The sequence below is a fragment of the Rhinolophus ferrumequinum genome, chromosome 10 (genome assembly GCF_004115265.2).
Source record: "Rhinolophus ferrumequinum isolate MPI-CBG mRhiFer1 chromosome 10, mRhiFer1_v1.p, whole genome shotgun sequence".
NCBI classification, from domain to species: Eukaryota; Metazoa; Chordata; class Mammalia; order Chiroptera; family Rhinolophidae; genus Rhinolophus; species Rhinolophus ferrumequinum.
The window spans coordinates 76,140,026-76,156,045 of record NC_046293.1 but is presented as its reverse complement, the minus strand read 5'-3'; the positions used below and the strand labels follow the sequence as shown (position 1 = coordinate 76,156,045).

Below are 16,020 nucleotides of genomic sequence, written 5' to 3'. Positions count from 1 at the left end.
TAGCCTACTTACAGGAATACCTCTTAGCATGTTGCCAACAGTATCACAACTTGTTTATTCAAAGGTTATGTGTGAATGAGAGCCTTTTGATATTAATCAAGTAATTTGCTAGCATTGCTGGGAAAAGAAAAATGTTAGCTTTATCCTGAAAAATGAAACAGCTCATTAATCAAATTTACTCTACTGAAGACAATTATGGGGATAAAGAGGGCAAATGGACTCTTCAGATAAGAAATTCCTAAACTGATGAAACTTTTAATGGGGTTTGGCATGGACTTCTGCTTAGAAAGTGATTAACTAGACCAACTTTAATCACCTTACAAATCATATATATCAGGTACTTATGAATCGAAAGGTTACCATTTATTATTAATTGAAAAAAATCTTAATGAATGTACCAAATTTAACAGCAAAATTCCTGCATATGGACTATTTTGTTCATTTATTATCTCCAGTTAAAGTTAAACGGTGAAATAGAATATGCATGTTCTTAAACATCTGTCTCATTTTTGGGTTCCCTCAGCAGCATATTCTCATAGGTTTGAGACTGGATCTCCATCAATCAAAATTAAATTCCGCAGTAGGAGGCATTTAAAACTATTTGTATAAATGTAGCTGAATGGGATAAGGTTGCAAGATAAGGGATATGAAAAATAACTCTGTTCTGAGGCAATATGGTGCTTAAGGAGGGGGTCTTTTTTTTCTGGCATGATGAATTGTAAAAATCCATTAGTCAGACACCAACAAAGAGTTAAGTTTTATATGCCAGGCATTATCTGAATTAGTTAGTAACATTAAAGCTACTTGAGAGAAAAGAGAAAAATGTTGCATAATATTGCCTCTTATTCCCCAATTCATTTGCAAACTTTATTATTATTACAATGAAAATCTTTAAAAATGGTATGATGTTAGCCATTAGGGAAAGGCAAATAACTCAATGAGAAACCACTTCACACCCTATAATGGCAATAATAATAATAATAATAATAATAATAATAATAATAATAAGGCTATAATACTTTTTTAAAAAGCAGAAAGCATCAAGTATTGGTGAGGATATGGAGAATTTGGAGCTCTCATGCATTGCTGGTAGGAATGTAAAATGGTATAGCCACTGTAGAAAACAGGCAGTTGCTCAAAAAACTAAACACAGAATTGCCGTGTGACTCTGCAATTCCACTCCTAGGTATCTACCCAAAATAATTGAAAACACATGTTCACACAAAAATTTGTAAACAAATGTTCATTAGCACTATTTATAATATCCAAAAAGTGGTAACAAACTCAATTTGTTTTTGAACTAGTATCATGAAAATTTTAGTCTTAAATTGTCAAATATTTTTTAAATGATAGGTAATCATCATCTTCAAATATTTTCAATACCCTTTATAACACCAAGTAGTGGAGAAAAAAATATATATTAACCATAGATGTCAGAGTCACCAGTTAATGGAGGAGCTGTCTTTGACTATACGAGGAAGTATTGTCCTGAAATGCCTCACTTGAGGCCAAGCCGAAGCAGGAGTCCTGGGGTACAGTGACACACACGAGAGTGAAGACCTATCTGATTAAAACAGCAGCTCCCTGCAGAGATACAGCCCCAGTTGCCAGACACTTTGTATTTCAAGAAAAGGCAGAAACCCAAGTGGGTTTTTTGGTTGTTGTTTTTGTTTTTGTGGAAAACTCTAGATTCCTAAATATTTGTTCACATTTTTGAAAACATGTGGAGGATAAATTCAGCGTGTAGTCTGCCAGTTTTCAAACTGTTTTAGGAAAACACCTGGATAATCTGCTTTCTTTATAATAGGACAGGTCTGGAGGCCTTTGTGTAAAATGGTAAGGGGAGTTTTGAGACTGGGGTGAGCAGAGGAAAGAGCACTGCCTGAGGGGGATAAAGCCTGTGAAGAGAGGTAACCAATGAGAAATTCCACTTGTCTGGAGTGGCTAGAGAAATTCTAAGAACAAAGATGTTCAATATTCAATTTTAGATTATTCAGTTAAATCCACTCTGCCATCTCAAATCTTCAAAGCTGGTTACATACGCAAATGTGGTTCGGGGGAAAACCAGAAAAGAGTCTGTGTTCTGCAACTGGCAGAGCACAAAAGCAGAAAAAAGCCATGGGAGAATACCAAAAGCAGGGCTCAGAGCCCCAGGAAGTGAGAGGTGAGTAATCACCAACGCTGCAGAAAAGCACCAATATCCCACATTGGTGAGCACAGGTGGTACCTGGCCTGCAAGAGAAAGCTTCAGTAGGTACATTTTAAGTACAAGCAATTAATACCAATCCCCAGGACCAACAAATAGAGACAGATAACTAGGCGGTTGAATAAAAGCTAAATTATGGTTGTGAGCCCCTGTATTTGTTGCACTGAGCAATCCTCTTTTCCTTCTCCAACCTCTCACCATCTAGAAATGCAATGGAAATCAGTCTCTGGTTTTACATGAAAGTCTTTCAGATGGAACACTCCTGAATCATATCTGATCCTCAGAGACTAAAGGAGTAAAAAAGGGGAACAGAACTCCCTAGTGTATTGATTGTGTCCATATCCATCCATGCCTGCCTAGGGTTTAGACTAAAGTCCTAAGATTATGGGAGAGAAAGACCTGCTTTCATTACTGAATGTGATCTTGGGTGAATCATATGGCCACTCCAAGCTTCTGAATCCTCATCTGGAGTTAGGATTTGAAGATGATTGTTTCTTCTACTTTGCCAAACTGTTTTCAAGGTTAAATATATAGAGAATATGAAATCTTTTGAAAACAGTAAAATTCTCTGCATGCAAAAAATGTAATTACAACATGAACAAAACCTTTAGCATGAAAGAAATCATGAAAACTCTGTTCATTCAGATTTATATCTATGGGAAGGGCCCTACTGCCCTGAAATTCCAAGGAGCAAGTTGAATGGAATTGCCATGTAATGGGACACAATGTCACCTGGGGAGCTAAAGCCAAAGGAGAAAGCTGACATAATTGGGGTGTTCCAGTCATCACCTCATTTTCCTCAGTGCTCCAAATTGTTGAGTGTGGTGCTTCCTGTATTAGGGAACCTGTACTTTTTGAGCATCTGGCTAATATCTCCAGGGTGATATAAATTTAAAACTATGATATTTAAAGGTCAATTTGCCAATTTTTCTTATCTTGAAAATGGAGAGCTACAAATAGACATTTGTAATATTATCTCTTTATCTGAGTGTTTCTTTTCCAGAATAAGGACAGGAAAGTACCTGTATAAAGGAGAGATTTCGATGAATCTCAGCATCAATGATTGTGACAGCCATAGGAGAGAGTAAAATAGATAAGCCAACGGTTTTTAACAGCAGTTTAAGAAATGTCTACCCTCATCTCCTTTTGACTTGTTTGGCTGGATTTAAATCACTCACCTAAGGACAAAAGCTTTGATCTCACTTTATTTCCTCTGCTAACCAAAATATTTTAAATTATGTCTCATTGCTCATAATGACTTCCCTTCCCAGAGGATCAAATGTATAGATGCGTATGTGTGCAGTCTTGTCTAGTTGTAGACTTCCCATCCAGAGAGAGAGAGAGAGAGAGAGAGAGAGAGAGAGAGAGAGAGAGAGAGAGAGCATGTGTGTGTGTGCATAATAAAGAGAATGTGGACAAGGTTGATGAAAAGTTGTAGCAAATATATTTACTGTTGTTACACTGCAATAGAAAAACAACATGCTATTCATATTTTGCGATTATTCTCTGTCCTATAAAGAGCTTTCACCTAGCTAAACACACAAATAGAAAAACCAACAAAACAAACTTTTATGTAGAACAGGTAAAAATAAAGGAAGAAAACCTAGCCAATTTATCAAAAAGGATCACATCCCATTTGGTCCTGTCTCCTGGAATTTCCCACATTGCACCTGCTGAAACAGGCAAATGAACATTGGATCAATAAATCATAGCCAGGTCAGAAGGAATGACCAACCAAGCAGTGCAATCAGATAATAGGAATGGATCTTTGGAAATTATTTAATCTAACCTAATACAACTTTTACTTAGACCAGCTGTGTTTGGTTAGGTATGATTCATAAATTTGAAGAGTTCACATCTTAAACCAGCAACCCAAATTGAATTTAGTGAGATAGGAGTTTCAGGTAGTAATATCTTCCATGTACACAAGCCATAAAGAATCCATGACCAAATCTTTCCTGGCAAGCTTTGTGTCTACCCTCTACTCCAAAGAAGACATGTTTTCACAAACTCTGATTGATGGTATTGGGCCATGCAGCGTATAACCTACAGTTAGTACTTCAACATTTTACCTGCTACATTGGATTCACTGTGAAAATGTAAGCTTAGCTAACGTGTTTCCCCAAAAATAAGACCTAGCTGGACCATCAGCTCTAAAGCGTCTTTTAGAGCAAAAATTAATATAAGACCCGGTCTTATTGTATTTTAAGTAACGTAACATAACATAACAACGTAACATAAAACATAACATAACATAATACCAGGTCTTATATTAATTTTTGCTCCAAAAGGTGCATTAGAACTCATGGTCCGGCTAGGTCTTATTTTCGGGGAAACACAGTATGTCATCTGACTGCCACAAACTGCAGCTTCTTCATTTATAAAGTGCAGAGGGCAAGTACAAAGTTCCCTTTTGCTCTCTGATGTTGTGATTATGATTTCTACAAGTATCACTTTGTTGCCACTTGAGAAATAGCAGCAGACTAACTCATCTCAGCATCTTTTGCAGAACAAAATTTTGGAACAGATACAAGTCCAAATAATAATTAGTTCTATAAACAGAAGTGCCAACAAATTAACCAAGAAAGTTCCTTGACTCACTTCATAAAAAGAAACAAGCTTTGCTGCTACTTTCACATTTTATAAATATTATCAACAGAGCAATTGGGAGAGTTAAACCCAATGGGGTATAATAAAACTTATCATTGATATACTCTTCCATATCACATAATGAAAAATTATTCAATTAAATTTTAATGAAGTATTGTGTAACATCTAAATATCTGGTGGCATAAGACAGATTTTTTTAAAAATGTGCTTTGAAATAGCATAATTCCAGTTAAATTTTCCGAATTGTCATCACCATGATGTACAGGCAAAGGCACTTCAGAGAATACTAACAGCCTATTGCAAAGGAAACATGAAACATCCAGACAGTAAGTGTAATGATATATTTAAAATAACACAAAACAAATTTAAAAATGAAAACCTATTGAGGTTATTAATTGGCTCTATGTAATTTAATAAGTTGATGTCGGCAGAATTAAAAAGCCACTTATTACTAGAGTCAATACAGTCATTACTTACTAAATGAGATTAGAAAAAGGGCCCACATTAAAATCAAAGGTAATCACATCTTTCCATTCCCCACCCACATACATCACTCACTGCTGCCCTCCCTCACCAGTTCTGGTTTTCTGGTAATAAATAATCTTTTACACTATACGAGAAGAGTGTCCAGCTGAGAAAAAAAAAAGGCATTTTAATTCTTTTATATTTTACAATTTTTTGGAAATGATTAAATTACTTGATTTCTCTCTCCCTCAATACATTTTTTTTTAAACTTTCATTATAGTCTCTAGCTGCTCAATGATATTACCGAGAGAAGGTTCTCAAAGGAGTTATTTCATTTTGAGTCTTCTAAGATAGAAAAGAAAGAGATAGGATAGAAAATTATTAGAAAAAGTGTTTCTAGAAGTTTTGAGCTATTGAAATGTAGAACTCTGTTTTCTCCTGGAGAATGGCTGATAGCTTTGTCGGAATGAGTGATATTCCTGTCAAATCCAAAGGAAAAAATTAAATATAATTCAGATCAGAATAGATAGCCAGTTCTGGTCTGACTTCAAATCGTTTGAACATTTCTCTAGCCTCTCCTGTGGTTGTATTATCCACACTTATTACATTTTTTCCCCTGTACAACACAGTGGAATGAGGAATGAGGCAATTTTGGCAGTTTATTGGGCAGCCCAAAAGGACACAGCCTTAAATTGTTCTAATCAAATCCTCCACCAATACAACAGAAAGTGAGTTATTCCTAATGGCCATTAACAGTCAGTACTCCGTGTGTCTACCCTTTCCTTTGCCATTTTGACTTTTTCCTTTTGGGAATCTCCAGAAAGTTTCCCCAAATACCATTTTAGATATTACATTAACTTCTAATTCCTATAGGTATTTTTTTAAATGACTTTGTCGGGTAGGAAGAAACTTTCCTCTACCCTCCTATATTCTTTCAGCTGGTCTAATAATTAAATTTACATGAGACAGATTAACGAGAGAAAAGAACCAAATTTAATTACATTCATATGGGAACCCCACATACATGAGAGTCAGAGACCCCACGTATACGAGAAGTTCAGAGACAGAAAGGTAAAATGAGATGTATATATGGCATACTGAGCTAAGGAATGAGGCCAGATACCTTGGGGCTTCAGATGGGAGGAGGGAAATTCACAGAATAAGAAGAGCAGCTATTCAGTAATTAGAAATTTGCCCTGCCATACAGACAAATCAGAAAAAGTTTTCCCTGGTAATAACTCTTCTTATGGGCAAGATCCATACGGGAGTGACAAAAGTTTCTCCCAAAGGTCTCGATAAACCTTCAGCTCAAAATAATCCACATGCCAAAGTAGCACATTTTGGGGAGACCTGTTCTGAACCCCTTTCAACCTCATCAAGTTGTCTTGCATATTCCTAACTTTCTCATTTGATTCAAAGATTTTCTTGCTAAACAAAAGCTCTTTTCTCCACTCTTTAAAAAGTAGACAATTCAATAACAATAATATCAGATACCAGTTGTAGCAAGTTAGGGGAATGTTTTGGGAAACATAGAAGAAGAACTTCACAGAAATTTCAAGTTAGCAAAAAGCTTTAAATTTCAGTAGTACTCCAGGTGGTGTGGTGTGGGGGTATACATCTCAAATCTCTACGGAACAACAACAACAACAACAACAGACCAATATGTGGTAAAGTGGCAGATGGAATAAAAGGCAATCCAAATGTCTGTGATTGCATCCTGCAGGAAGACCACCCAAAATGTCACAGCAAAAAGCTTGAAGTCCTGGGAAACATCCATCTTTCTCTACTGCAAAACTAAGTCTAACAGAGTGCGCACAATAGCACTGCCATTTCAGCTTGCTCTCTCCTTACACTGTGTGGCTGTTTCCATACTGAAGCCAAGTTTCTACCATGTTCCCCTTCAGTAAACTGAGCTAAGTTTTGAAATAGTAGAAAGAAAATTCTATAGTATTGAAAATATTGAATTTAAGTGAAAAATCATATTCCAAAGGTACATACATATGAATTGGAATATTATAATTCTTAAATTACCCACAGAACCTGTTTATTTCCTTGTAATAGCCAGAATAACCAAGACTGAGATACATTTCCTTTCTTTGTACCAGAAATGCATATCATGTGAAAACTGTCACCAGTGAGGTGAAAATATCAAATGAAAAGAATCACTAAATCCCCAAACTTCAACTTTTCAAAAAAGTAATTTTTGAAAATATCAAGTTGATCATGAGCAATTAATAGATGGAATTTTCATTTATCATGTATTTTATATTCATCTACTCAACAACAATGTGCCACTGGAGAAATAATGCCAAAAAAATAAAAAATAAAAAAATAAAACCTGGCCCTTGCCTCACTGGTTTCAGAGTCACAGAGCTTTGATCCAAGTTAAAACCAGACCTTGATTTAAATATGGAGTCAATTATGCAATTACTTCATACAGCAAGACCTCTTAACATTTGACATTTCTATAGCCTACTGTGTCAGTGCCACTAACTAGTTTTGGGATCTTGGTTAAATCACTTAACTTGGGGGTCTTACGTTCCTCAGGTGAAAAGTAAATGGGCTTATCTTCATATTCACTGAAATCTTCGTTGGCTTTCACAATCGAAATTTTTAATATGTTTCTCATGTATTACTTCTATCTTGGTTTGTTCGGGCTGCTCTAACAAAATACCACAGACAACCCTGTCAACAGACAACAGAAATTTATTTCTCACAGTTCTGGAGGCTGGAAGTCTGAGACTTGGGTGAGAGCACGGTTCTGGGTTGCAGACATCTTATTGTATCCTCACATGGGGAAAGGGGTGAGAGCTCTCTGGAGTCTCTTTTATAAGGGCATCAATCTCATGCATGAGGGCTTCACTCTCATGACCCAATCACTCACCTACTTTCCCACTTCCAAACACCATAACCTTTAGGCATTAGGTTTACAACATATGAATTGGGGTGGGGTGGGGGCGGGCACACATAAACACTCAGACCATAGCAACCTCCTCCAATCTTCATGATCATCTGCAATGAGAGAGGTAGAGAACGTGATTTGGGTAAGATGCACCAGCCAGAGAAATGTCAAGGAACGTGAGAAACCTTGTCTCCAGACTTGGGTTTAGTGCCTGAGTGCATGCGTGACGTGGAACATAGGAGCATAGGACAACACTGGGACAGGCATGCTGATGGCTAGGCTTTGTGACCTGAACAAGTTATTTCATACCTCTGGTTTCCTTAATGATAAAGCTGGAACATAACCTCACACATCCGTAGGATGTTTCACAGAAAACCTTTATAGCTAAATTTTATCCTGTCATAAAGGAATTGGGCAATACACAATCATGCTCCGATATAACAACAATTTTAACAAGACTGTCAAATTCTCTGTCTGTCAGTTTGCACCTTGTCTATGGCCCCAGGATTTTCCCTAACTGACCCCTGGATATGCCACACCTACGTCTCTCAGCAGAAAAGAAAAGTTGTGCTTTCCTCTAGGACCAGAACTAAAGAATCAGGGTCTTCTGAAAAGTATGGTCATTTTTACCAAACAATGAAGCAGGGAATCGGCCTTGCTGGGGCTATTTCCTAACACTTTTGTATAGTTCATCAATAAAACAAAACAAAAACTATGTCTTCTTTTCTAAACATGGCAAATCTGATAACGGCGACACTTACTATTAACTACTGAAAATTAATGATTAATTATTATTGTTGATTATGCATTAACCACTCTGTCTCTGTTTGATTCTCAATCTGTACCTTTTAAAAAACTTTCTCCTAGTTCTGTTAAAATCCGAGAATGTAAATGTTATTGCTGTAGCATATTTAAAAACGGGTTTATACAACAATATTTGTTATCAATGCTTTATTGTGGAAAACAAAATTGAAATTCTCTGGCACATAAAACAATTATTTCTACAAAAGGAAAGCCTACAAATCTTGATAATTTATACAAATAACAGTTTTTCAAAAAATAAAATTTTAATTTAGTAAACTTGTCTTGTGCTCTATATTTTTAGCACTGTCTGCAATAATCCACCATAAATCCCTGAGCGGAGACATTTTTTGACCATGTTCTTAAGCCCCACCCCAGCCCACGCCCCAGGTTGGTCTTAGCCCAGCCCTGTAATGAAAAGTGTCAGGGACATTTTGTTATTAAAGATCCATGCATTTTATGACGCAGGCCCAATTACTAATGCTACTTGGGAACTGGGTCAACATGAAGTGCTTCTACTGTGCAACCAACGAACCTATTAAGAACCAGGTGTTTCGAAAGGAAGAACAATAACAATAAAAAGACATAAAGTGTTTAGGAAGTCATCATAGGTCAATAACTATTTAAATAAATAAAAATGTTAGACATTGAATTCATCTCTATATCCTTATATTAAATTCCTTATTTATTTATTTATTTTTGCAATTGCCAATGCAGTAGAAGATGAAAAATACACTTCAACCCACACTTTTGGTTTGACCACGGGTTTGTTGCTGTTAAGTGTTAAATATCATTCTGAGAACACTGCGATTTAGTTATAATTTAACTTTTGGCCCTTAAGTGAAATGTTTACAAAATAATATACATATAAGGAGGGCCTTCTTATTAATGCCATCAACAAATCTCTCTCACTACGTTTGACCTTCTTAAAATAACACTAAATGTCATAGGTACACTACTTTAAATTCCTTATCCCACTGTATTCAGATATGCAGAAAAACATATAAAATATGGAGACAACATAGTATGACATGTTTGCATGTCCAGCTTCCCTTTAATGGGAATGCTGACCATATATACATGGGGTATGAGTGTAAAGGAGAAAAAGCTAATTTTCAGTTGCAAGGAACTGGCTTAATGAATCAGGTTTTGTTTTGTTATTTTGCTATGGTAGAATAATAAATAAATAAATATGTAGGGTATTGTATAGCTACTCTCTTTATGAAGAAGCTGATAGTGGACTGTTGTTTTTATAAAGTCAATTTTTAGTAGCAAAGTTTGACTGCAAGTCAAAAAAAGGTTCAATAAATGTTCTTCTCTACTTCATTTACAGTCTTTTACTTGTGAAATGATTGTTGAAGTGCTACTAATAGGTAATGAAATAAAATACCAAATTTGTTAGTGAAAAATGGTTTTAACTGTGAAAAGCACTTGGCAGAAGACCTAGGAACAGGCAGGCTAATGCTACACTTTACTGCGACTTAAAGTAAGAAACCATTTTTTTAAATGTGTTTTAGGAAGAGCAAAATATGAAAAATACGATAAAACAATTCCTTAAAAATTTATCAGCATTGCTGTTTAGGTACCTATTAGAAAGTAATTAGAATTTGGAAAACCAATGTTTTCCAAAACGTAAAATCATTGGCAACCGTTATTATACATGCCTTTGAGCAGACTTTATTCTGTTAACCAGTAACATCTGGAAAGCACAAAGCATCTTCCCTTTTGTCTAATAGCTGATGGTCAGTTATTGGTACTAGAACATGTTTAACTTTTCTTTGATATAATCCTTCTACAAGCATGTGCATTAGCCAAGAATAGCCATTTTGAAAGGCAATTTCAAAGGCCTAAGAGTTAATATAGTGAATTCTCCTAGGCCGTTTTTGGGGAAAATGTTGGTGACATTGAAGTAAAAACTGCCTGCCTGACACGTATGAAGCCTCCCCAACCCCTCCTACAACACCAATGTGAAATGTGGTTTGCTCTACTCTGCATACCCTTTCCAGAATATGAAAAGCAAATGATGCCCAAAAGGGTGAAGACAGACCTCCAAATCATAAAATGGTATGTGTACAGTCAAGAAACAACTGTAGATTATGACAGATTCTGACAGTATTTAAAAAAAAAAAAAGGAAAAAAGTTTTTTAAGTTTCAGAAATTGTTAGCAGGCTGTCCCAAAGAGGAAAGACAGCAGCGCCGGGACAACCAGCCAGCTCACTACGATTCACACTACACTTTAATCACTCCCTATGAACACTTGACCTTAATGGTTTACAGTGGCTGAATGGATAGATACTCCGACTTCCTCTCACAGTGTTTAAGGAACAATATAATTTCTAAATTAGCTTTTAAAAAGGAACACAATTTAAAATGTATACCCCATCTCCTCTTTAAAAATGCCAAAAGATCCTGTTTTAAGTGCTCCGGTTTAGTTCTATGGGTAACAATTACATCCTTCAGGAGGTTTCCAATGTCCCCACCCCTTTTTTTGGTGTTAATGGCTGTGCCAAGAGCAGAGTGGATACTCCCAGAAGTGACAATGACCTCGGTGACTTCTGCCTTGGTCTTGAAGTCCAAACTAGCTCTTGTCATAGAACTGTCGGGAAGGTCTGTTCATTAATGAAGCCAGCTTTGAAAGATGGAGGAGGAGGAGGTATTGCCCCCCTGTGTCAGGTGTTGGAAGTCTTTAAGCCTTGCTTTTCCATGATGTTCCAGAGCTTGCGGAGATTGGACTGCGTGATGACGTCATCCGGCTTAAGCTGCAGCGCCCGCAGGTAATTGGCCTCTGCCTTCTGGAGTCGGCCATTGAGGTGCAGAATGGCTCCCAGGTTCATTAGAGCGGCCGGATACTAAGACCAGAGAGAGGAAGGAAAATGATTAAGAGGCCATTTCAAGCTTTTCTCCATGGAAGACAAAAATCTTCTTCCACTTAGGCAAATGATTCCCTTATGTCTGGAAGCATTTTATGGAAGCAATTTAGCCATTTACACAAACACAAAGATAACTAGGAAGGGAAAATAAAGTTTTCAAACAGCTGCTGTGTACTTTGTGCCTTAAATAGGGCAGAAATAGTTTTCTTCCTTAATGAGAAAGCATAGGTTACAGAGGAAGACCTAGTCCGATTGCACTTTCCTGAGGAAAAAGTTAAAAGTGAAAATTTCAGATGGAAAGAACTGAACGTTTTTTTCAAGTCAACACCAAGAAATAAACTATTAAGTGGGGAAAGTTAACAAATCTATGCCCACTCACTTTCTGTTCCCTGTCCTTAGCAACATTCCACACAATTTATGCAAACAAAAATAAGTAAAATATGTTGTAAAATTTTATTGATGTTTTCAGGGTAAACACACTGAAGAAACATTCAAATTCAACCACCAAAGTCCTTTCCAAATCTAACCCAAGTAGGTTAATGAGACAAAGCCTTCATTTTAAAGTCTAACAGTTTTTAAACTTCTAATGGTGAATATTTACTATCAATATAGCAAAGAAATCAACACAGATAAAATATGGCACAGAAAAATGTAACATTTATAAGAAAAGTTTTATGTTATTTGTTTAAAAGTAAAGTCATTCTCAGATTATTCTGTAACGAGTGTTAATTGCAAAACAAAGTTAACATGTGAAAGGCAAAGTTAAAAAAAAAAGGTATGAGTTATGGAGCATTAGTTTTATACAGGGGTTCCATCCCCAAATTCTCAGACGTTAGTTACCAACAACAAAACTCCTTCCCAAAGGAAAAAATATTTTGCTTGCTATCTACAAATAAGAGCCGTTCTGCTCTTGTCTTGTTCCTGGAACTTTCTGGCTAATAGAAAACAGCTAATATTCTGGCAGTTGCATAAATGCATATTTCAAATATCAGATAAAGTGTTTATGCTAAGATTATGTTTTCATTTTACAGATGGTGTCAACTATTAATTGTCCTGGCAACTCTGTGATACAGCCTAAAATAATTCGCAATTATTTTTATGATTTAGCATTTTTACAGTGCATGCATTCTTCAGCTGAATTCATGTGATGCCACTCTTTACTGAAAAAACAATTATATTGAACCAAAACAATGCTGGAGAGAGGTTCGAATAGCTCAGAATAAATCAACTGGGAAAAGATGATCAGATTTGGATTTTTAGACATCTGGATTTGAGTTCTTGCTCAACCACTGCCTGTGACCTTGGTGACGTCCCCTAACATATCTGTACCCTGATTCTTTCACTTATGAAATATTGAAATAACATCAACATTTTTGCATGTTGTTAGGAAGATAAAATAAATGTAGTACAGTACATGCATATAGTAGACACTCTAAAAACGTCAAGTTCTTTTCCTTGTCTCATATTGCTTGAGGTCTAGCACATGCATGTTTATGATTTTTATGTTGCTATACATTATAATTTTCATTTCAATGGCTACATAATATGTCTCTGGATGCATACCAAAACTCTCTTAAGCCTTCTACTACTGGGCATTATTTTCCAACTTTTCTACATCATTTTTCCTTTTCCAAAAATAGTGTTGCAAGTGTAAGCTATTCCTGATCTTCAAAAACCTTTTGGTCAGGATGACTCCACACTTATCAAGAGAAATACAGATGGTAAACATCTAATTTTAAACACCAGTCCAAATAAACATAGCTCTAAATTACATGTGTAGTGAATAGCTCCACCTTGGAAACCTAAAATAATGCCACTTACTCTGTCTTCCTGAGAATTTCGTTATCACACCGCCCATTATTATCTTGACTTTGACGCCTGAACACATTTCTGAATTATGTCCCCTCGCAGAGCTTAGCACAACTATCAATAAACAGCTACTGAACTGATGTGTGTTCACAACCTGAATTACCAGAGATGCTAAATAGATAAAATGTTCAGACTTCCTGCTATCCTGAATAGGAATACAGGAAATGGGGAGGGAGAACCACGGTTGGAGACCATTCCTTACTCACCAGAAATAGAAGAAGCCCAGTGACGAGGCTGAGAGAAACCAGATGGCTCTGTGGGATAGCTGTTATTTCTTGAATCATTTTATTATCAAAGTATCTGTACCTAACTACAGTTGCGACTCAAGGGAATTATTAAAAACACTCAAGAGGTTACTGAGTCACAGTGCCTATGTTCCAATGCCAATTTCACCCTAGAAATGTATTCACTTGGACAAGCCGACTGAGCACTTGAGACCCCCGTTTCTTCTACAAACGGGATGGTAGCAGTACTTGCTTCTTAGAGTTGCTGTTAAGCTTATACGAGCATACAAAATTGTCTTTTTCCTCTTCTTTTCTCTCCATCTTCTCATCATCTCAAAAACACACAGCAGAATCTCCTGGACGGCTACTGCCCCCAAACACTGAGGATTTATGAGCTGGCTTTACCTTTAATAGCTCTGAAGCCTTTCTTCGGTTAAACCTGGAAGACATGGCTGTGAAAATAAGGTAGTGGAGTATACCGAGCCATGTGAACAGGCTTTACTATTATTACCAAATGGCAGCCTGGGTTGTTCCATCCTTGGAATCCTCTCTATCATCAAATGATGGGGGAAAAAAGTGAATGTTGTTCTAAGAAAATACAATTAGGAAGTTAAATCTGTGTGCAAATGAGTCTGAACACTAATTATAATGTCCTGGAATAACTTTAATTTTGCATTATCCACACTGGCATGTTATTCATTAAACAAAAATAATCAAAAATTGACATTATGAAGTCAATGTGGGATAATAACTCTTGTGGAATCTCACATATACTAATTGTGCACCTTAAAGAAGAAAAATCCAAGTAAACTAAAAATGTGCATATTTAAGAACACTATTCAATGTTTTTAAGCATCAATAGATTTCTATTTCCTGAGGAAATATTTTGGTTTGGATGTATATTTTAATAAAGTAAAAAAAGTTTTTTTATTAAAAAAATCAACGAACATACATTAGGTCATGCTTATTAAAACATGACTGTAGCAGCCCCCCCCCACACTTCCCATCTTTCCCCTAGCTTGGGGGTGGGAGGTGGCACGGTGGCCTCCGGGCTGGCGTCACCTGCCACCACGCTGCCCTCACTGTCCCCTCCTCATACCCCTGTTGCAGACGCTGGGGCCACCCAGGCGCCCGGTGGGACCTGGCAAACTCAGGCTGTGAAGACCTGTGGGACCAGGAGGAGGAGCGTTTTCTGTACTTTGCCTTTGGAAGCAACGTGCTAACTGAGCGGATTCACCTCCGAAAGCCCTCGGCTATGTTCTGTCGCATGCCCGCCAGCAAGATTTTTAAGCTTGACTTTGGCCAAGACCCAAGGCAAAACAAGTGAAGCTTGGCATGAAGGTATAGCCACCATTTTTTAAAGTCCTGGCGAATAAAGTATGAGGAGTAGTGTGGAAAACGAACAAAAGCAATTTAAGTTCTCTGGATAAGCAAGAAGGGGTTAACAGTGGTACATATATCCCAATAGAAATTACTCAAAAAGGAAAAAGAATAACCTGTCGAAGTGATCAGATGAAAAATTATGAGATTGCTCCCCTTTCACCCCAGTATAAAAAGGTCATTTGCATGGCTGCAAAAGGCAGTACTTTGCCATTGGAGTATGAAAAGAAGTTAAATGCAACAGGACCAAATGACTACAAAGGAAGGGTCTCAGAAGAAATTAAAGAATTATCAAAAAGGGAGGAACAAACTCATCAGAACACAGAATATATCTATGGATATAGTCTCTATGTGCTAATATATTTTTAACATTTAGAAGAGAGATCTGAGATACCTCTACATTTAATATATTTTCAACAATACTCTGAAGGTTTATCTCACTTGAGTGATTTCTTGTTTTCAGACTATGAAAAGAAACTTGGTTAGGAGTCAGACAATTGCAAAGGGGGCCACAATGCACTGGAATGCACGTAAATGGATGTGGGTGCTTCTGTGAACACTTACAAGTTATTTTCTCGAGTTGATGTGAAGTGTGTTCTTGCTCTGTGACAAATGATAGACTTGAAATTTCATGATGGTGCTGGTGAATCACTCTGCACTGGAATGTTTTTATTTATCAGCTTAATAAGAGCA

General features: G+C 36.7%; 2 protein-coding genes across 2 annotated transcripts in view; one reads left to right on the top strand and one right to left on the bottom strand.

Moving 5' to 3' along the window:
- Positions 1–9,117: 9,117 nt before the first annotated feature.
- Positions 9,118–16,020, bottom strand: part of TMTC2 (transmembrane O-mannosyltransferase targeting cadherins 2) — a 399,668-nt gene continuing 392,765 nt past the window's right edge. Inside the window, exon 12 of the mRNA XM_033117889.1 lies at positions 9,118–11,833. Coding sequence (XP_032973780.1) covers positions 11,654–11,833 — 180 coding nt within the window. The 3' untranslated portion in view covers positions 9,118–11,653. The remainder of the gene's footprint in view (positions 11,834–16,020) is intronic.
- On the top strand, positions 13,543–15,696 carry LOC117028261 (gamma-glutamylcyclotransferase-like). Its single transcript, XM_033116600.1, has 3 exons — positions 13,543–13,575; positions 14,966–15,220; positions 15,505–15,696. Exons 1-3 carry the CDS (start codon positions 13,543–13,545, stop codon positions 15,694–15,696), a joined length of 480 nt encoding a protein of 159 aa, XP_032972491.1.

Excerpts from the sequence above, each read along its gene's own strand:
- LOC117028261 (XM_033116600.1), top strand. The coding sequence starts at position 13,543 with ATGACTCCACACTTATCAAGAGAAATACAGATG. Across the intron at positions 13,576-14,965 it reads TATCAAGAGAAATACAGATG|CTTGGGGGTGGGAGGTGGCA; the intron begins GTAAACATCTAA and ends TCTTTCCCCTAG. Across the intron at positions 15,221-15,504 it reads CTATGTTCTGTCGCATGCCC|GTCATTTGCATGGCTGCAAA; the intron begins GCCAGCAAGATT and ends CAGTATAAAAAG.